General features: G+C 42.9%; 1 protein-coding gene across 5 annotated transcripts in view; it reads right to left on the bottom strand.

The window, feature by feature from the left end:
• The window catches only part of SMURF1 (SMAD specific E3 ubiquitin protein ligase 1), a 110710-nt gene extending 98825 nt beyond the window's left edge, over window positions 1-11885 (bottom strand). The window contains exon 1 of one of the 5 annotated variants that reach the window (XM_043559680.1): window positions 11496-11885. In XM_043559680.1, coding sequence (XP_043415615.1) covers window positions 11496-11550 — 55 coding nt within the window. In that variant the 5' untranslated portion in view covers window positions 11551-11885. Of the gene's footprint in view, window positions 1-10337; window positions 10811-11495 lie in introns of those variants that run through there. The other 4 variants (XM_043559677.1, XM_043559676.1, XM_043559681.1 and 1 more) reach the window with 4 other exon arrangements.
• Between the last annotated feature and the right edge of the window lie 10516 nt (window positions 11886-22401).

Below are 22401 nucleotides of genomic sequence, written 5' to 3' on the forward strand. Positions count from 1 at the left end.
CTGTAGTGTTATAGTGGTGTTTCTTTTTTAGTGGTACATAAGGCAATGGTGTGACTTTCAAAGTCACCTTAGATTCACTGAAAGATGACAATATTAATATTAGCTAACATAGAACTATGTACCAGACACTGCATGTGGATTATTTCATTTAATACTCATAAACTCTAAAGCGGCTCCAACTATTTCCCACCGTCTTTTTTTTTTTTTTTTTAAGCTGAGAAAACTTAGAGATGAGGTCACTCATCTAAAGGCACAGGCTGGCTCCAGCCCAGCTCCTAACCACCCCACCTGGCTGGCTCCACAGAGGAAAGAACTTGCAGATGAGAGTGCCAACCATTCCTTGGAACATGGGTTCAAAGCTCAGCCATGAGCGCCCCCCCCCCCATTTTTTAAGCCTGTTTATAAGCCCCCCTCCCTGTTTTTTAGGAAAATGGCAAAGAAAATGCAGGGCTCCAAGTATCACAATGGATATTATTTCAAAGACTTTATTATAAAGAAGGGTTGGTAATCGCCTTATAAAAAATTATATTCTTGCATAAAGAACAATTTTTTTTCTTTCTATTCATCCTGAATTCAATGAACAAATAATTAACATGCATTTTTTCCCCTCTCAAAAAATACCCTATCATCTCTAGGGAAATGACAAGAATTTCTAGAATCTGTACCTGAATTTTGTTTAAGTCTTACTACTTGAAATAGTCCCAAATAACACAACAATCCAGAAACATTCTATAACATAAATCAACAATAACATTTGTTGGGGTAAGTTTACATATAAAGCTACCATTCCTAACTCTTAGCAAAAATATTTGGCACCTTTACAGAAATACATCTTTTGCTTCACACAAAGAAGGCATACTTATTTTTCAGAAGTTCATTAAATGGTAGCTTTCTCATCCTCATGTTCAGCATACACAAAGCCAGAATTATACATTTTTTTAATGGCATCATCTAGTTGGTTGTTGGTTGCCTGCCCAGCATCCATTTTTCTGTTCCCTCAAAATGTCCCAGTCCTGTATGCTGGGTAGGACTAACACCATTACTAGATGCCAAGATGGATCCTGACTGCCCAACCCACACATCCCAACAACCTTACCACAGTGGTTGGTTCAGAGATGGATGCATGACCCAAATCAGGCCAACCCAACAAGAGGATTCAACTCCAGGACTTCTACTCCAGCAAAGAACTATTGGAAAAGTGGACTTTTAACATCTCTGCTGGTTAAAGCCAGAAGGAAATCACTATGGGAGCATGTGGAGCCATCTTTTGATCACAAGAGAAAGAGACAGCCAAGAATGGTTCTGAGGTCACAGCACTGAGAACCAAAGAGAAACTGGGTCCTTGTCATACAGTGAAACTACTTTTGGACTTTTCAGTTAACTTACTGAATAAAATGCTTTCTATTGAACCAATTTAAGCTAGGGTTTAAACCACTTACATCTGAAAGCATCTTGTTTTTAAAAACTAATAAAAAAAACCCCTCAATGTCATGAAGTGTGGTATTGTAAATACATGGCAGAAATAAAAACGTGACACTGGCTGAACAAAGGAGGCAGGGTAAAATTCAGCGAACACCCTACCTGGTCAATGATGTCACTTACTAAGATGGTGTGGACTAGGATCAGAGCGCCTTGGGGAATGGCTGCCGTGCAAGGGGGTGGGAATAAAATCATGAGCTATCCAGAGGCAACTGGCTGCTCCTGTGCAAGAGAATGTAATGGCGCTCTGAACCATAAAGACTATCTATTTCCCCTTCTCGGTTCTTTCAAATAGTAGTCTTTAGTTTGGTCTCCTGATCTCCCTCCGTGGTTGTACACAGTTCAACTTGCCAGTGTCCATCCCTAAATCATCCGACCATGAGAAGCTCCACGACCCTGACAAAGACAACCGGCCGTCTTCACCAATGCTCCTGGAGCTGAAGCTAGAGGCAGTGAACACCGAAGCAGACGGTGACGGAGCCGTCCTAGCCAAGAGAAAGGACAATGTGAACAAATCTCTTTCCAGCTCCCCTTTAGAAGAAACGAAAATGAGGGCTTTTGTAGTTAATCTTTTAACATCTTGGAAATCGAGAAATAGCTGATGCTGTAGCAGGATGGTTTTGGATGCAAGTCACATTCAAATCGAAAAGGGCACGAGGCAGCTGTCTAAACAAGAGATGCTCGCAGCTTGAACTAAGAGAGAGGCAAGGGGCATAGAGAGAAGACACGCTCCAGATGAACCATGGCTGCAGAAACGAGAGGGCTTGAGGAGTTAGACACAAAGGATATGACAACATGTCTTGGTTTGGGGTTTGAGCAACTGAGTGGATTTAATGAAGCGAGCAAGACTGGGGACAGAAAGGTTTCTGGGGAGGAGAAAATCAGGAAGACTGGGACATGTAAAGTTGAAGGTGTCTACTAGGTGTGTGTGGGAACAAGAACATCACCTTTCCAATATTGCACAATCAAGGAGGAAAAAAAAGGCTACCTTACAAAAAAAAAACAAACAGAAAACACCTTACCTCATGTTGTGAGTTTGTGGATTATCCTCACTGAAGCCTAAGGAGAGTTAAATCAACGTCCCATGAGAACATGTAGGCCTTCTCCTGCATAGGATTATTGATTATTGTAAAGTATATGAATTTATTATAGTTTAGATTAAGTGTGCTTCTGAGTATTTCTGTAACTGCACATGATATGATTATCCATTTAGGACAAGAGGAACTATCCTTTTCTGTCCTGTAAAATGTGTTTTTAAAGAGTAAAACAAGTTGCCTGCTATCTTTTTTAACCTAGAAATAAAAACACATACAAAACAAAACAAAACATACAACGCTCTTGGGGCTTGGTTTGACAGCTTGGCTCAAGTGAGGAAATATACTTGAGAACTCTTTGGAAATGAAGAAACACAGACAGAGAAGGCATTGCTATTATTGACATGTACGAGCAAGCATCAAGCAAATCTCAAATCTATCATTTGTAGGTAATATATGTAGAAATACAATTCAGTAAAATTTAGACTTTTTATCCCAAAGATCTAGGAGAACTATAAGGCAATAAATTACAGATGGTTACAACTTTTTCTACTTTTATCGAGTCAGTTATTACTTCTTTAGGCACAGCTAAAATTAATAAGCAAGCCCATAAAAAGTTTAAAGCAAATATTGATCATAAATATTTAGGGAAAATACCAAGTTATTGATGCTGGTTTATGCAAGTTAGCATTTTTGTCCCCACTTTAGGGATGAGGCTATTTTCTGAAAATAGGTCAGAGGGAACCCCAAATGACATTCCAAATAAATGATATAAACCAGCACTGTTATTTAGAACCAAGACCCCAATCTTTCAAAGGGCTCACTGTAGAAAGTAGATCTCAGGGGCACCCGGCTGGCCAGTCGGAGGGGATGTAACTCTTGATCTCAGGGTCATGAGTTTGAGCCCCACGTGGTGTGTGGAGATTATTTGAAATTAAAATCTTAAAAAAAGAAAAAGGTAAATTTTTAAAGAGAGAGAGAGGGAGAAAGAAAGAGAAAGAAAAGAAAAGAAAACCAAAAAGAAAAGAAGAACGAAAAAAGATTGATTTCGGGACCAGATTTCTCAATCTGGAAAAAATTGGGGCTTACTTAGTTTCATGCTGGAACAATTTGTGTGTGAGTGTGTGTGTTTGTGTGTGTGTTTAAGTATCAGAATAAACATATTCTCTGGGAAAAAAGTTTGTTCAGATCTACAAAGTATGCAGAGTATTTTTCACTCTCCAGAACCCAGGAATCTTCCTGGGAAGAAATACATATAAGCATGGCTATATGCCTTTAGACACTATTTTAGCCTTTTAAAATATATTTGACACAATTATTTTGAATTTTCAGAACACCTGCATTTGAAAACAATTTCAACCAATGTACTAGTTGTCCTAAGAGATTAAGAGCTGTAGATTCTTTTTTGTTTTCAACATTTTTAATTGTTGAAAAGCAATCTATTCTCAAGAGGAAAGAGGGGGAGAGATCAAACAGTACAAAAGGAATACAGTGAAAACATGTCCCTCTCACCCAGATCCTCAGGCCCTGGTTCTCCCCCAGGGACAATCACAATCAGTATTTTCAGCAGTACCCTTGCAGTGATACCCTATACAAATAGGTCAATAAATTTCCCCTTTTATTTTTTATTTATTACTCAAATAGTATTACAACATTCACTCCTCTGAATCTTTTTCCCCCACACAATAATGTGTCTTAGAAAGTGCTTTGTATCAGAATCTTATAAGCACAGTCTTATTCTGTTAAACAGCTACACATCCTTGGGTATATAACATACTTGATTTAACTAGTGCTCTATTAATGGCACATTTAGGTTGTTTTCTCTCCTAGTCTCAAACAATGCTGCAATGATTTTGCATAGATGTGTTTTTAACTTATTTACTTATTCATTTTTAAGTGATCTCTATACCCAATGTGGGGCTCAAACTCGTGACCCCAAGATCAAGAGTCTCATGCTCTTCTGAGCCAGCCAGGCGCCCCTTGCATATATCTGTAAGACAAATTCCTGGAGGCAAAATTGGTCAATCAAAGGCATAGACATTTATTATCTGACAGTACCAAGCTGCTGTCCTTACTCTATTGTATCAATTTACATTCTCAGCCAACAATGGAAAAGAGCTTCCACTTTTCCACACCTTTGTCATCATAACATATTTTCAAACTCTTTGGTCTCTGCCAATCTGCTTAGTGAAAAACTGTTTCACTCCCAGTTTCAACTGGTATTTTGTTTGGTATGTAGGGCTGGGTATCTTTTCCCATGTTTGAAACCCATTCTCTGTCTTTTCTGAAGTGTTTGTATTCTTTGCAAATAGGTTATTGGCCTTTTTCTAATTGATTTTGAAAGCTCTTTATATATTAAGGAAGCTAGACTTTCATTTTCGTATAGACTGCAAATTATTTTTCCTAGTTTGTCTCTGCATATCAACTTCTATCCATTTTTTTTCTCACGGAGAAATTTTCTATCCAACTACTTAAGTCTTTTTAATTGCTTATAATTGTTTATCAGCTGATTCTTTTGGACTTCTAAAACAAATAATAGCAATTTTGCTTTCTGCTGCCTTTCTCTAGTTAATAACAATTTTGACAGAGCACATCCCTGTATTGTTCCCGATTTTAATGGGAATGCTTCCAAGGTTTCACAATTAAAGATGAGGCTGGCTTTGGCAACTAATGCTATTTCTCCAGGGAACTTTCTGAATGCATAGAGAATTTAACAATTTGTTCTTGAGTATTACTTTTCACGTTTATCAGTAGGTTTTATAGATTTTCTTCAGTGTCAAAGCATACCATTAGTGTTAGCACTGACATAATTATTTGGGAATAAGAAATAACAGGAACCTATGGCCCTCTATTTACACCAGGCTACCCTATAAATAATCCATAACTACGCATCAAAATATTTAATCCGCATCAAGTCCTTGTGCAACATGCAAAGGCAGGTATCTTGCATCACAGACAGGCAAACGGAGGCTAAAAGATTGTAATTCCACCCACCCCCTTTCTTCACTTCTGTGAGTTAAAAATCAAATTCAGACCTTCTGACTCCCCGAGTCAGTGTTTAAGCCACAAGAAAGTACCGTGCGTGGCCTTTAGAGAATCTAGCGAATGCCCAACGTACAAAGAAAAACGCAGGCCGCTGTCTACATCCCGCAGCCTCACAACGTTCTCTTCCAGACTCCTGAAAGCAACCTCCAAGTTGGACTCGGGAGCTGAAAACATCTGAAATGTATCACCCAGCAGCCGGCAAAATAGGTTCATGCTCAGTGATACACGATGTTGCTGACATTCCTCAGCCAATTAGAATTCCTTTCAGCTGCAATGGAGGTGAACACAGCTGGAATGAGAGTGGGGCGCGTCACCAGGCGCAATGATTGTACATTATTTAAGCCTTGTTTTAAAATAATAAAAGAGCTCCCCCCACTTTAATCCGGAAGCATGGAAACAACATTCCACTTAGTTTAAATATCCAAACGGATTACATTGCATCTATAGACACAACAGTAATTCTAACGTTTTAAAAAGAAGGTATTTCCAGTCCACATGGCTAGGTGCTTGTGTGTGTGTGTGTGTGTGTGTGTGTGTGTGTGTGTGTGTGTGTGTGTGTGTTTTCAACAGAGCTTTCCAGCTCATCTTTAAGTAGCATGCCTTAGGGACGTGGTCAGCTAGAATGAGGTGGATGACAAGCCAATTTAAGTTAGGGGTTGTCTCTCAATAACATTCACTTACAGAACAACAAGCAAACCAGTCACTTAGATTGTTCAGTGACAAAAATAAAATAAATAAATAACCACATATTTTTAATTCTCTACTGGTTTAAAAATATTTAACCTCTGAAACGGTTTGAAATTACAACAATTTGATCCAAGTAAGAATCCTAAAAATTAGGGTTTCTCAACCAGAGAATCAGAGCACTGCCAGGATACTAAATTATTTCATCTATTTCCGAAGGTTTTTGAACTTCCCTTTTGCTCTTGGCACTCAATAAAATGCACAATTCAGCTACTTTAACTTTTAACCAGTGTCCACAAACATGTTACAAAACAGCCAGTTTAGTTAAGTGGATCATTGAGCTGATGTTGAAATATTATGGGTCAGTCTTTTTTTTTTTTTAATTCATGAGGAAATACTTCTTCCCAAGTGACTCAGCCCCCAGAACCTCCCCTTACACACAGCACAACACGCCAGAACCCGACAATTCGACCAAACAGAGAAAATGAAAATTTGGGGACTAGAAGGAAAAACTCAAAGTTCAGACACCACTTTTATGGTTGCAGAAATAGGAGTTGTGAACTGAAATAATTAGACTTGAAGTCAAAAATTCTAGTTGGATATCACTACAATTACTATCGAGCTATAGACAGAAATAAAGTGTACAAGGTATTTCATCTCTCAGGTCAGTTAGGGGGTCAAGAAGTTTTAAAAAACGGATTTGAGGGGGAAAAAAAAAGGTTTTTCTTAAGACCTCTCCAATGTGGTCAAATCACAAATACAACCTATATTTGGCAGAATGTGATTCCTTTTCAAGTAAAACTGAAGCTTAACTTTTGCAATAGTTACTTGAGGTAGCACATCCCACACCCTTAACCAGCATTAATCCAGCCAAAGAAGTGCCTTCACAGTACCTTCATAAATCTGAGGCTGAGCCCGAGGAAAACTCAGAAGCAGCTCAGGGCTAAACACTGATGACTTATGCCAGCTTATCCCGGTTTCGTCGTTAAAAACCAAAGTGTTGCCTGCCTTACATAAGCGAGGTTCTCTGCTGCCATAAACCAATAAAGGGAACTCTCTTAACAGCCTTCTTAACCTTTAAGAGAAACAGAACTATTTCAAATCAATTAGACCACCTGTTATTGATCAATTACAGTTATTAACAGTTATTACTACAACTGTTTCTCTCCAAGTCACATCATCTGGACGCCAAACCCCAAGTCGGCCTTACTTTCCATGTGCTACAACTTTAAAAATAGCCTCCATTTCCATATGCTATCAAGGAAGGCCTCTTCCCTTCTCTCTACTTGGAATTAGAATTTTTCTCTTTGCAACACGCAGTCACGCTTCAAAAGATATAAAAACACAAGGAGGTCTGAGAGTGTTTCAAGGCCTAAATACCCAAAAAAGTTTAGGCATCTGCTATTTCAACTAACTGGTTAACATTGGAATAAAATTTAATTTGCTTTAAGAGCACTGTGGAACCCTTAGAGCCCAAAATTCCATTCTTTTACCCAAAGTGGCCTAAATTCATTTGTGTACCACATAAGAAACAAAAGTTTTTGCAAATCCTGCTTGAACTTAAAACCGTTTCCGAAGTGTTTGATTTGCCAGTGAACTCTAAATGTCTGCAAGATAATGTTAAGATCACTTTGATTTTGCACATATTATGCCCCAAACCTACTGAAACTATTTAAAAACTATTTTCCTGTTAAAACATCACAAAGACATTCATTAAAGTTAAATTCTTTTAAATATAAAGACTCAAATATTCTTCTACTACATAGGCCAGGCTTCCAAAGCAGCTCCATATACCACTCAACAGTTTTCAAAAGCTGAAAGGGCTCCAGAGGAAGGAAAAAAATATATCATAATCAATACACAAAATTAATGCTTAGCATAAATCAAACATAAGAGCTGTGTTTTACCACAAATTTCTGAATATCAGCATTGAGATTTAATAACACAAAGCATAAGTACCCAACATAATTTAGAATAAGTAGGTAGCCAAATGGAGAATCAAAGATGTTAGAATAAAGTTGAAATCTCGGGGCATCTGGGTGGCTCAGTCAGTAAAGCGGTTGGACTCTTGATTTTGGCTCAGGTCACAATCTCATGGCTCGTGAGTTCGAGCTCAGCTGTTAGCGCAGAGCCTGCTTGGGATTCTCTCTCTCTGTCCCTTCCCCGCTCACTCTCTAAATCTCTCTCTCCAAATAAATAAACATTTAAATAAAATTTTTAAGTTGAAATCTCATTTTATATGATGAAACTGAGACCCCAAAAGGTCACATAATTTGTTCCATATCATGCAGTTTAGGATAGAGCTGAACAAAATCAAGTCTTTTTTTCCCTAAGCAGGCTTCACGTCCACCACGGAGCCGAATGTGGGGCTTGAACTCACGACCCTGAAATCAAGACCCAAGCTGAGATCCAGAGTGAGACACTCAACCCACTGAACCGACCCAGGTGCCCCTCAAGTCTCTTAATTCTAAATCCAATGCTCTCTTCATCACCAAATACAACTGTGGACCCCAAAGTTCTAAATGCTCTTTATAACTCCCATGCCATCAGATGTCGCCTTGAATTATGCTCTGTGTGGTATTACTGACTGGTTAGAATGTCCCTCATTTTTAAAAATATTTTTTTCAAATATCACAGGTAGAAATAAACTCTGAAACCTGTAACAAAAGCATACAACTTTTAAAAGATGGCTATCCAACAGGCCAGAAGTGAAGGGAGTTCAAACTGCCCCTGAAAGCTTGAAGATGAGGCCAAAACCACCCCCTCTTCAACGAAATATCTGGTTCCAACGTTACAACATAAATGAACTTTCAACAGACAACTGCACGTGGGTCTACAATGACCACTCAACTCTCCATCCTGTTGCGGGGATGACCACACTCACAGATCATCTCAGACCGCCAATAACATCACCAGGGGTGAAGGGAAAAGGTGGTTTGGAAACAACACCCTTTACCTGATCCTTCAATATCAAATGCCATCCAAAACTCTCCAAAGCATTTCTACATCTGTGGCACCTAAATTTCTGAATCCAAAAATAATTTGGGAGGACAAACCAAGTCCCCCCCACCCCCTTCACACAGGAAAGGCCCAGACCTGCCAATTAGGCTTGATTAATATATATATTACACCTGACACACTCTCATTAGAACCTATTCCTTGTGAAACATTAATCATATTTCTACCAAAACTCATGAAGTCAGGTACTTCTGCTTTTAACAAAATGAAACCAATCTGATGTCAATTACAGTTTACACTGTAAATGAGAATCAAATTAAAGTTGTCAGTAATTAAAGTTTTACAAGCATCACAAAGTCAAAAACATGGCTTTCATGTAACCATAAAAATAACAATGTTATACATTGTATCTCCATAGTGAGAAGTGTTTCCTACAAGTCCTGGAATAAAGGATGATGTTTCTCCAGAAGCAAAGATCCCTGGAATATATGGCTGTCACTCCACAAAACCAGGGTCTGGATTTGGGTCCAAATCATCTGATCTGAACATATCATCTCATCATAACCTAATGTGACCTCTTTATAAAAAAAAAAAAAAATTATAACTCTTCTCTCGAAACAAACAAAAAATCATGCAACAACCATGTACCTTCAAAGGAAACTTTAGTTTTTAAACAATCACCCATTGTTGTTTTCATGGATTTTACCGACGAATTAGTGTTACGCATCTGCGATAAAGTGTCCAAAATGCTCATTCTGTCTGTGAAAGGATCTGACCAGACTCTGACTTCGGAGTCCTCACCACACGGGCCACCGAACAGAAAAATCCAGGGGAAAGCCCCCGTCAGGAATTAGCCTGAACTTTTTATTTCCTTTCCAGGGCTGGAAATATTCGAGTTCGGAAAGTCCCGCAGCAGAACCGCATCTGCAGCCCTACAATCCCGCCTCAGGTGTGAATGTGAGCTGGGAGGCGCGGCCGCGGCGCCCTAAGCCCTGAGGACACCGAGAAGGGGCGGGCGAGGGCGCAGACCGGCCCGGGACCTCCGGGGCCCGCTAGCGAGGGGCGCCTCCCGCAGACAGCTCGCGTCCACACTCCTCCAAACCCGCGCGTCGCCGGCCCGCAGAGCCTCGCGCTCACCCTTGAAGGTGGCACTACAGAGGCTCCTAGGAGACACGGGCATTTCATTGAAAAGACTAAACGGGAGCGAATCAAGGAGCCTGCGTTAGTGCAGCTGCCAGAGCCTCCAGTGGGGGGCGGGGCGGGGGTCCCTCAGCGCCTCGGCAGGGCTCAAGGATGCTGGGGGGAGGGGGGGGGGCGGTGACGGCAAAGTGCAATGCAGAGAAGGAAAGAATTGAAGAAGCACGGTCAGGAGTAGATAGTGGCCTGGCCTGAGGGCGAAAGGAAGTGGAGCAGACCGAAGAGGTCTGGACCAGCGGGGAAGTGAGGAGAACAGGACGGGGAGAAGCCACGAGATAGGACTCAGGAATTCGAGGCTGAAGGAAAGGGTGGAGGCAGCGAGACAGAAGCAAGGGGGCGGGGCCGGGAGATAAGCAAGGGAGGGACTAGGTAGAAAATGAGGGGCGGGGCTTAGGGGGAAAGTGAGGGAGCCCGGCCAAGGGAGAATAAAGGGGCGGGGCCGGGAGGGGAGAAGCCGGGGGGCAGGTGGGGGGGGTGGTAGCGGGAGGAAGGTACAGAGTGTGGGGGAGGGGGCGAGAGCCGGGGGCAGGAGGGAGAAGCTAGGGGGCACGTCCGAGGGCAGACAGGGGAGCGGGAGACGACGGGAAGGTGGTGAGAAGCGAGGGGCGGGACCGAGAGCAAGGGGCGGGGCCTGGAGGGAAAAGCGAGGAGGCAGGTAAGGGGAGAGGGAAGAAAGCGAGGGGTAGGAAAGAGGCGGGGGGGAGATGAGGAGTAGGGGCGGGGCCACGAGGGGGAGAACCGAGGGGACAAGGCGGGGATGAGGGAGGGGGGCGACCGGGGTGGAGGGGTGAAAGCAGGAGGGGAGAAGCGAAGGGGCAGGTGGGGGAAGGAGGAGGAAAGCGAGAGGGCCGCGGGGGGGAATCGGGGTGAGAAGCGAGGGGGCGGGGCCGGGAGCAGCGAGGGGGCGGGGCCGGGAGCGAGGAGCGAGGGGCACTCGCCGAGGGGGGTGACGAGGTCCTGGGACAACGGCCGGCGTGGGGGAGGGCCACTCCACCGGGGCGCTCTGCGGGAAATTCCGGGGCTGCTGGGGGGCCGTGCGGGGCGCCAGGGGGCGTCGGGGGAGCGGGGGGGGGCAGGTGGGCCTCCCACCGGCCGTACCTGTCAGACGGATCTTGATGCTGGAGCCGTTCCTGCGCGTCCCGGGGTTCGACATCTCCCGCCAACGATCGGGCAGCCGCGGATCCAGCGCCGCCGCCCCCCGGCCCGGCCCGGCCCGGCCCCGCCGCCGCCGCCTCAAGGTTACGGCTCCGGGCTGGGCGCCGGGGTCCGAGCCGGGACACAAACTCCGCGGCCCAGGCGTCCGGGCGGCGGGAGGATGGTCGAGCCGGGGGATCCGCGCTCGACCCGGCGCCCCCGACCCTCGCTCGCTCCCAGCCGAGCCCAGTCCGGAGCCGCCTCCGCCGCCGCCACCACCACCACCACCTCCTCAGAGCCGGACGCCCGCCGCCCTCGCCGCTTCCGCCGCCGCCGCCGCCGCCGCCTCCCGGAGCCGCGCGCGCTCCCGCCGCCGTGCCGGCCCGGCCCTGCGCGCGCCCGCGCCGTGCGCCCCCGCGCCTGCGTGCGTGCGCGCACCCGCGGACACGCCGGGGCGGGGCGCGCTGCGGGGCTACGTCGCCGGCCCAGCCTCGGGCGCGCGGGCTCTGGGAGCCGGGGCCCCCGGCTTCCCGCGTCTTCCCGCTGGGAGATGAGCGAAGGCGTTCGGGACTTGGGAGTCGAGCGCGCCTTGGAGGCCCGCGGAAAGAGGAACCGGGTCCGCCTGGGCCCGCGAGCCGTTACCCTCGGTCTTCGCCACATTCTCCGAGGGAACGGGTTTGCAGATGCGGACGGAATTGATTTTCCAGGTCTGTGTCTCAAGCCTCGGGGCCCCCGATAGCTATTGAAAAGAGGATTACGTGAAACCGTGGCCTGTCACTACACCAAGCACCTTGCACAAATAGTCATGCAACACTTTTTTTTGAGCAAAGGGCTTTTAAATAATGCACTTTCAACGGAGAGATTTCTCAAAGACACAGTCCCCTAGGTGTGTTCTGTGCAACTAGTGCGCTCTATTGACCCATGACAAAGTCTCCAGAATCGCAGGAAGTGTCATTTATGGCCACGGTAAACAAGATGGGAGAGAAGGATCAAGTTGAGAGGTGGATGTTTGTGATTATCCAATCTGCATACAATTCAACCCAACACAAAGGCAGCTTTACAGCCTGCCTTCCGCTAACGCTTCCCCCTATCAGACTTGCACAGTAGGACTAAAAGCTAACATTTCCCCTCCTCCCGAGTGGCAGGGTAGAACTAAATCTCGTTAGGCTTTCTCCAACAAACTCCTCTCTTTGTTAACCTGTAATGGAGAGGAAATACTATGTTAATAGAGAGGAAAAGCTGGGCGTGTTTACCAAATTTGTTTTTGACCAACTACCTAATTCTTTGAAAGCCTTTATTTGGTTTGTGTCTTAAGGAAACCAGGCTCTGAGCCATTGCAGCCAGGGAATTTTCCTGGAGTCACAGTTCAGACTAGAGCCCTCTTTCTAGCGCCCCTTGACATGCCCCCCTGCATGGGCTCATTGGCTGAGCCCAATGAGAGGGGAGTGTGTGCTGGGCTGGATTCAAAGCTGCTTCTTGAGTCTCAGTCATTCAAATAAAAAGACAGGCCTAGATCATTTCTATGGCCCACTTGCAGCTCAAACGTTCAATAATTCTAGTGAAATATCCAAGAATACAAGCTATGTTTAAGCAACAGAGCAGTAGTCCCAGAATCTAGCAGTTTCTCTGTAGGCGATTGTCACTATGAGTGAGTCCCTGGGGTCTGAATAAATCCTTTCAGAGTCTCTAATCCTCACCTCCAAGTGATCTCCATTCTTCTTTCAGTCCACCCCAGTATCTCACCCTTCTTTTCATTCCCACATTCAAGAAGTCCCTTCTTTCTCAACCAAGCTAAACCTCTCTCTCTCTCTCTCTCTCTCTCTCTCTCTCTCTCTCTCTGCTTACCTGAGTGGTGGCCCCTGTTCTAATCCCCAACTATTCCTGACCTAAAATCCTTCCATTTCTTAACCTTCCTGTTTTCTCACCTGCCTAGATGTCTGGGCCTTCCTTTTCCTGATCATTTGTTTCCCTAACACCTGAGGCAGGAGGTCACTTCTGGAGGTTACTGAAAGGCATTTCATTTACTCATTAACAAGTAATTGCTGTTGTCATTTAACCAGCTACACCTAATGGTGTCTTTCAACACAGCCTGCACTAGTAAGACTTTCCTAACTGGAAGCTAATGTATTATTCATCAGCAAACACCAGCCACCTACTATGTGGTTAGGGACAAGGAATACAAAATAAATAAGTCACAGCTGTAGCATTTCAGAGGCTCAGTGGACTGGATGAAACAGACAGGAGCAGCTGACAAGGACACAGTGACAGAGGTGTGTACCGAGGGCTAGAACATTGATTACAGGACCGTTCTACCTGGGAGGAGGGAGATGGGAAGATCACAGAAGAGTCCCAGAATACCTTGATCTAGGACCTAAACACAGTGTCCAAGTTCGTCGGGCAAAGACATTGTAGGCAGAGGGAGGGGCTGGCACAGAGGCATGAAAATAAATGTTTTCTCCAACCGTTCACGGCACAAGGACAGTGACACAGCTGCCGTATCTTCTATCCTCACACCTGACTCTATTAAAAGCTGACAAAGATGATAAAAGGTATTGGCCCATGTCAAATTCAACAGCCACAATTTTGGGCTAGGCCTGTGGGCCAGCCCTTATATTGAACTTCAGGTACCTTGATTTCCTTTGATCGTGTATCAAATTTGTCAAAAATACTATCTTCTAAAGACATCGGGAACAAATAGATGGGAAATGCTTAACAATTCTGCTGAGACAGAGATGAAATTTGGTGAGTGTCTTCAAGGATCCTCTTTGCAATGCCTTTACAAACGAGCAGTTTTGACCCTGCTTTCTTTGCAGGATTTGGCAGCTCATTTTATTTCTCCCAAATGTATCACTCGCCTTTGTCGGTGTTATTGGGCATTTGAAACGCTTTCCAGTGGGGGAGGAAAAAAAAATCTCTCTTTGGATCCAACGATGCAGTAGTTCTTAACCTGTCTTTGGAGTCCCAAACCTTTTCAGGGAATCTGGTGGAAATAATGGATCCTTTCCCCCAAATTCATGTGTGCAACTCTGCACCAAATTTTACATCCAATTTCAGTGGTTCATGCATGATCTCCTGAAACCAATTTGTGGGCCCTGTAAGGTCCCACAGCCCCTAGATTAAGAACTCCTAAAGGAAATGATCAAGCAAATCACACTGGGAATACCCCATTTATGGGTGTTGAGGAGCCAATACAGGGGTAGCCCCTTTTGAAGGCAGCGGGTATTCTTGCTAAAAAGTTTTAATTTCTCTGGAATAAGTGCCCCAGAGCTGTGGCCCACACACATCCACACTCTATCCTGGCTCCACCACGTTACCAATTGGTGCCAGAGCGGGTTCATTAAATTTGCCAAGCCTCACTTTGCTCATCTGTACAATGGAGATAATAATGCCTCTCACCCACAGTTATTGTGAGGTTTAAATTAGATGTAGATTTAACAGTCTACTAGAGCAGACACATGGTAAATGGTAGTTCTGATTAGTACAGGTAAAATACATATGCTAATCTTTCCCCCAAACTTGGTAGTACTATTACCCTAGGGAAATTGAGGCTATTATGCAAAGGATCCCTGGTGGCTATACCAAATACCCATTGAGAGCATACTGCTATACCTGAGCTGGTGCCTCTGTGGCAAGTGGCTAGATCAGACCAGCCTTAAGGTCTTGGTGTTGTGTTTTTTCTTTTTCTTTTTAACACTTATTTCTGAAAGAGAGAGACAGAGCACAAGTGGGGGAGGGGCAGAGAGAGAGGGGGAGACACAGAATCTGAGGCAGGCTCCAGGCTCTGAGTTGTCAGCACAGAGCCCGATGCGGGGCTTGAACCCATGAACTGTGACATCATGACCTGAGCTGAAGTCAGATGCTTAACCAACTGAGCCACCCAGGTGCTCCTAAGGTCTTTTCTATATCTAGGATCTAGGCCTCTTTTGCTTTTCACCTAAACATTAAGTTTTTAAAACAATCAGATATACAAAATTTATGATTAATTAGCACATTTATTTATTCTTTTATGCAGTTTCTCTGCATAAAAAGGAGAAGTCTTTAGGATCTTCCTCTAAATTACACCCTAAGCTTAATATTACCAATATGCAGGGTAATATCGTTGGCAGGGTTTATTATCATTGGTAGGGTCTTTTTTTTTAATACAACTGTTTATTAAAAAAATGTTTGAGATCACTGTAAATTGACATGCAGTTGTAAGAAATAATATAGAGAGATCTCTTGTGTACTGTGCCCAGTTTCCCCAATTGTAATATTTTACAAAACTGTAATATAATATCACAACCAGGATATTGACATTGATACAATCCATTAATACTCAGATTTTCCCAGTTTTACCTGGACTGGTGTGTGTGTGTATTAAGTTCTACACAGCTTTAACACCTGTGTAGGTTTCAAGTAACCACCACCACAGTCAAAATACTGAATAGTTCCAACACCTTCCCATCCTCATGTTGTCCTTTTATACCCCCACCTTTTGTCCCACCCCCCCAACACCTGGCAACAACTATCCTCCATTTCTAAAATTTTGTCAATTCAAAAATGTTACATAAGGGGAATCATATACAATGTAGAATTTTCGAATGGAATTTTCTCACTCAGCATAATGCTGGCAGACTCATCCAAGTTGTTACATGTTTCAGTAGTTTGTTCCTTTTTATTACTGAGCCCTATTCCATGGTTTGGATGTATTACCTTTAATACATGAATGTTTAACCATTCACCCTTTGGAGGCTAACTCTTGTTTTTGGTTATTACAAATAAACTACTATGAACATTCATGTGCAGGCATTTGCGTGAACATAAGTTTTAATTTCTCTGGAATACGTGCCCTAGAGTACAATTGCTGTGTCATATGGAAATTACAAGTTTAGTGTTTTAAACTCAAGTGGCTGTAGCATTTTACTTTTCTACAAGCAATGCTTCTTGGCATCCTTGCCAGCATTTGGCATTGTCACTATTATTCCTCTTAGCCATCCTGATAGGTGTGTAGTTGTGTTTCATGGCTGTGGAATTATTTGAGATTTAGATTATTTCTTCAAATATATGCAGCCAAGGGATTAAGGACAATTCTAGAAAAATGTAATTCTAAAGTCTTTCTTTAAAGATCCTAGTTGAACCCCACAGTCTATGTTCAGAAACAGCTGAGGTCAAAGTGAACATGAGAAAATGAACTGCTATTATACATTTTAAAATGTCGTTTATGGGGCACCTGGGTGGCTCAGTTGGTTAAGTATCCAGCTTTGGCTCAGGTCATGATCCTGCAGTTTGTGAGTTCGAGCCCCACGTGGGGCTCTGAGCTGACAGCTAGGAGCCTAGAGCCTGCTTTGGATTATGTGTCTCCCTCTCTCTCTGCCCCTCCCCACTCATGCTCGCTCTCTCTCTCTTTCTCTCTCCCAAAAATAAATAAAACATTAAAAAAATTTTTTCTTAATACAGTTTTGTCTATGGAGTGCTTCCCACTTAAATGAGCAGTGTTTTAAACAATTGACTATCCTAATAAAAGTAGTTAAGACACTATTAAGAATAAGCTCATTGTAAAAAATTCAGACATGACATTTTTCTCGTAAATAAACAAAGGTGATGTCCAGACTTCTGATCTACTCCTCCTTCAAAATCTCATGGGGGCTCCTGGGTGGCTCAGTCAGTTAAGTGTCCAACTTTGGCTCAGGTCCTGATCTCACACTTCATGGGTTTGAGCCCCACATTGGGCTCTGTGCTGACAGCTCGGAGCCTGGAGTCTGCTTTGGATTCTGTGTCTCCCTCTCTTTCTGTCCCTACCCTGCTTGTGCTCTCTTTCTCTCAAAAATAAAATAAACGTTAAAAAATGGTTTTAAAAATCTCATGATTTCTATTGGTCTAGAAAAATAAGATAAATATTCCCTAGGTTTGTTGTAGCTCATCTGTAATATATTAAGCAACAATAACCAGAGAAATCAACAAAACAAAAGGATTCCCAAGTAAGACCCTGAATCATTGTTTATTGGCTAAAAATTGATGCTAGCTTTTGGACAGAATTAGAGGAAGCTCCACTATATTCTGAGCTATTGGTTCTCAAAAGTATGGTCACCCAAAAAGCAACATTGCCAGGGAACTGTTAGAAATGCAAATTCTCAGGCACCACCCCAGACTTACTACATCAGAAACTCAGACGGTAGGTTCAACAATTCACGGTTGAACCAACCTTGGGGTGATTCTGATGCAGGCTTGGGTTTGAGAACCACTGTGAAAGGCAAACAATTACCTTCCTCTTGTTCTAACTCAAGGAAGACAGCAGTGATGTGCAAAATCCAAAGCAAAGGTATTTGGGCCACAATGTCAAAAACAACTATAGGTTGTTTAAGTTACTATAGGTAACTTAAGCAAAAATGGGATATATTAGTAAAGAGCTTCAGGGAGGTCACAGAATCCTTGCTAGATTTTATGATGGAAAATGGGCAGTGATCAACACATCTGAACAGCCAAGGAGCAGATTTTTTTCTTAATCAGAAACAGTATGGCCAGGACGACACCCCTAGAATTAATGCTCCCCTAGGAATTAATGCCATCTGTCCTTATGACTCAAGATTGTAAGCACCAGAAGGCGTTCCCGGTTGGCTAAGTCTAAACCAGGCCCCAAGCCCTGGCTGCCTGGGGATAGCGAGAAGGGAAGATAAAGCCACTGTTACTTTTGTAGTGGGAAACTGAGCCACCACCTCGTGCCCAAACGATGCACAGGAGGGCTTTCTCCCTAACAGGAAGGGAACTGAACAACCCCTACATGGCTAATGTCTGCCTCATGAACATGATGGGAGAGGGAGGGCAGCAGACTAATGTTTGATATGATTTGATTAAACTGATACCAATAACTTAGAGTTTGGTTTTTGATTCCCCAAGCACACACTGACTCTAAGGTGAAGACAGAAGAAACCTAACGAGAGGAAAGGCAGAAGGAATTCTATGATTTAAAACAAATTGGAAAATTCGCAAATCGCACACTCTTGCACTAATTATCAAAAAAAAAAAAAAAAAAGACTTGTAGTCTGTGACGATCATTTACCATGGTCTATGATGGCAAGGAGGTGCCCCAATTCCCCGATCCTCCAGATGCGCTGAACCAGTAACCAAATCCCTGCTCTCTCTGCATTCTGCACAGTGTCTGAATCAAACTCATCTTTCTGCCGAGATCCGGCAAGGCTCTAATCTTACCCTGATTGTGCAAAAAATAGAAACGAGTACAGATGAATGTGACAAAGATTCTCCTAGTACCAAGAAAGGGGCGGGAGCTGTGTACCTCATTATTTAAAGGCATTCATGTAAACAAATTAAGTTAATTTGCGGTTCTGGTTTGTGTGAGGGAGGGATGCTTATATAATTATTAGCTTCTATTCCTGCTTAGTGAACGTGATAAAGATTTTTGAGGATAGCTATTTCCAATCCAAGTTCACGCTTTCTTCAGTGCCCGTCCATAGAACTGTCCATGTACTTAAAGCAGACTCTTTGTTCATATATCCGTCTCTCTAGACTGCATCAAGCGTCTGTCTGCCCAGGATCTCCCTGGAGGGATGGGGGAGTGGTGGGGCTTAAGCCATAGAATAGCTCGACGATGCCCATTTTTTCTTCCCAGGAACGATATTTTAGAAAACACGGTCTAGTCATTTGTATGCACCGATTTATAGTATACATTCACTTTTCCTCTTTATTGTACTGTAGGATATAAGCAAACATTTATTAGGAAATTCAGTGTGCCATGCAATGTGCTAATGTGCAAGGAATTTTTTCTGCTATTAGAAACATTTTTGTTGGGGGACACGTGGGTGGCTCAGTCAGTTAAGCATCTGACTTCGGCTCAGGTCATGATCTCATGGTTCATGGGTTCAAGCCCCGCATCAGGCTCTGTGCTGACAGCTTAGAGCCTGGAGCCTGCTTCAGATTCAGTGTCTCCCTCTCTCTCTTCCCCTCTCCTGCTCATGAGCTGTCTCTCAAAAATAAATAAACATTAAACAATAAAATTATTAGAAACATTTTCGTTGTAAAATACAACACACGTATGGAAAAGTGAAACTCCTAGATAGTCACCAGCAGGTAAAGAAACAACATCTCCAGACCCCAGAAGACACCTGCATTCATCCTCCTGATTACAATCATTCCCAGCCTCCTCTCCAGGTAACCATTCTCCTCTTATAATAATTTCTTTGTTTTTATTCATAGTTCTGTTAATTATGAATCCCTAAGCATAGTTTTCTTTTGCCTGTTTTTGAACTTTCTATAAATGGAACCATACAGTAGGTGCTATTTTGTGTCTGATTTCTTTCTTTTACTCAACACTGAGATTCATCCATATTACTGTGTTGTGGCTATAGTCCACATGTTTTTATTGTTTGCATAGTATTCTTTGAATACACTTCAATTTATCCATTCATGGGCATTTGAATGTTCCACTTTGGGGCTAATGTAAACATTATGCTAAGCCATATTTTGACTAATATGAACATAATATTAAATAGCATTTCCTGATTACTAATAGGGTGTTACTTTGGCTATTTGGAATCCCTTTAGCAAAGCACATATGCAATGTTTTGGGTTTCTTTGTTCATTTTTCTGTGGGATTTTCTGCCTTTCTTACTGATTTATAGGCATTTGTTGTGTGGCTTGGATATCAGCTGTCAGGGTTTTTTTCCCCAATTTTTTTTTATTGTGGCAAAATATACATTATATAAAATTTACCACATTAACCACCTTTAATTGTAAAGTCAATGGTATTAGATACATTCATAATGTTGTGCTCCACCACCATCATCCATCTCCAGAACTCATTTCATCTGGTAAAACAAATTCTGTATCCATTCAACAACTCCCTATTCTCCCTGTTTTCCAGCCCCTGGGCATCACCATTCGACTTTCTGTCTCAGGGAATTGGACAATTCTAGAGAGACTTCATATAAGTGGAATCATACGATATTTATCTTTTTGGCCTGTTTCACTTCACATAATATCCTTAAGATTAATCCACATTGTAGCGTGCCAGAATTTTCTCCCTTTTCAAGGCTGAATAATATTCCATGGCATGGAGAGACCACACTTTATCCATTCATCTGTTGATAGACATCTGGGTTGCTTCCGTGTTTTAGCTATCGTGAATAATGCTGCTTTGAACACAGGTATACAAATATCGATCTTCAAGACCCTGCTTTCAATTCTTTTGGGTAGATACCCAAAATGGAATTGCTAGATCATATGGCAATTCTAATTTTATTTTTTGAAGAATCACCATACTATTTTCCATAATGGCTACACCACTTGACATTCCCACCAGCAGTGCATGAGGGTTCCAATTTCTCTACATCCTCACCATCACTTGTTATTTTCTGGTTTTTGATAGTGGCCATCCTCATGGCTGTGAAGTGGTATCTCATTGTGGTTTTGATTTGCATTTCCCTGATGGCTAATGATATTTATCACCTTTTCATGTGTTTGTTGGCCATTTGTAGGTCTTCTTTGGAAAAATGTATATTCAAGTTCTTTGTCCATTATTGAATCAGGTTGTTTGGCAAAGAACTTTTAAAGGTCAAAAAGGTATTTTCCCTGCATTTTGTGGCTCACCTCTGGTAGTGGAGACCATCACATAAGCAAATAATGTATGAATGGGGCAGAAGAAAGGCTTCCCTTTCTTGTGGACACCAATATGCTGTTGGTATCAGTAGACTAGGGCAAGGGTTTGGCTGCTTCACCTGGATGGATGTGGAAGGAGACTTGCTTGTTGAGTGTTTTTGCCATATACCTTAAGCAGCAAGTTTCTAAAGAGTTTCAAAAATTCACAGTGATTAATTCAGGAGCATCACCAGTTTAAATTTTATACCCAGGATGTATGATTGGCAACTTTATTTCTCATAAGGCACCCCTAAACCTTAGCTTTTTGAAGGACTCAAGCAGCTTTCTCAACAAGCCACATCTATTTCTGCTGTGAGTTTTCATCTTAGGTTGTCACTTAGAGGTATAATCAATTTAGACATTGTTGTTTGCTCAGCGAGCAAAGTCTGTGATGTCTTAACTAAGCACAGGACAGGGCTGCCAAGCCTCTCTCTAATAAGTGAGAGTCTTTGGAATCAAATGGGAATACAGTTTTATTCTAAGGAAAGCACTAGCCGCAAAGGAGAAAAACTGTACTTACTACGGTTGCATTTGTGAATTATGGTTGGATTCTCATCTCACTGATGAAGATTAAGAGGCTTGTTATGGGATGTATCTAACAACATTGGGATATTGTTATCCCAAATAAACTATATTGCATCTGAATGGAATATTTTGATAATAATGGGCTGTTCTTAGGAGGAGAATGCTTCCCATGGAAAAAGGGTAGAGCTAAGTATCATTAGAGATGTTTAATGGAACATATCAGTTAATGCCTCCTTCCCCTAAAGGAGTTTCCATGCTCTGAATGCAATCCTTTGCAGAATAATTCCTATGTAAGCAGGAGGGAAAATGGGGTTTGGGGATTGGTGCCAACAATCAATGACTTAGGAAAGCTGTGAATGTTCCAGTGCCTGAAATACAGCAACGGGGTAGCACTAGGTTGTTTCGCCAAAGAGCCATTTCTCTTCTTATTGGGAAGAATTGGCCTGCAAGTTCAAAAGACAGAGTTGCCAACTTGACCTTAGGGTCAGTCAGATTAGAACATCCTGGGGTTTTGACAGAAGAGTACCTGTAGTTAGGAAGCCAGATTTATGGCTGTGGGCAAAGAGAAAGCAAGCCTGTATCTAGAGCACACCAGCTTATTAGGGTAGGTATATTCCTTGGAAATCCTTCTAGAGAAGCCCCATAAAGTCACTTTCAAGCCTCCCATGTCTGCATCTGTGTCTTTACCTTTCCACCAGGGATGGTGGAGGGTCCTAAA

The sequence above is a fragment of the Prionailurus bengalensis genome, chromosome E3 (genome assembly GCF_016509475.1).
Source record: "Prionailurus bengalensis isolate Pbe53 chromosome E3, Fcat_Pben_1.1_paternal_pri, whole genome shotgun sequence".
Classification (NCBI taxonomy): Eukaryota; Metazoa; Chordata; class Mammalia; order Carnivora; family Felidae; genus Prionailurus; species Prionailurus bengalensis.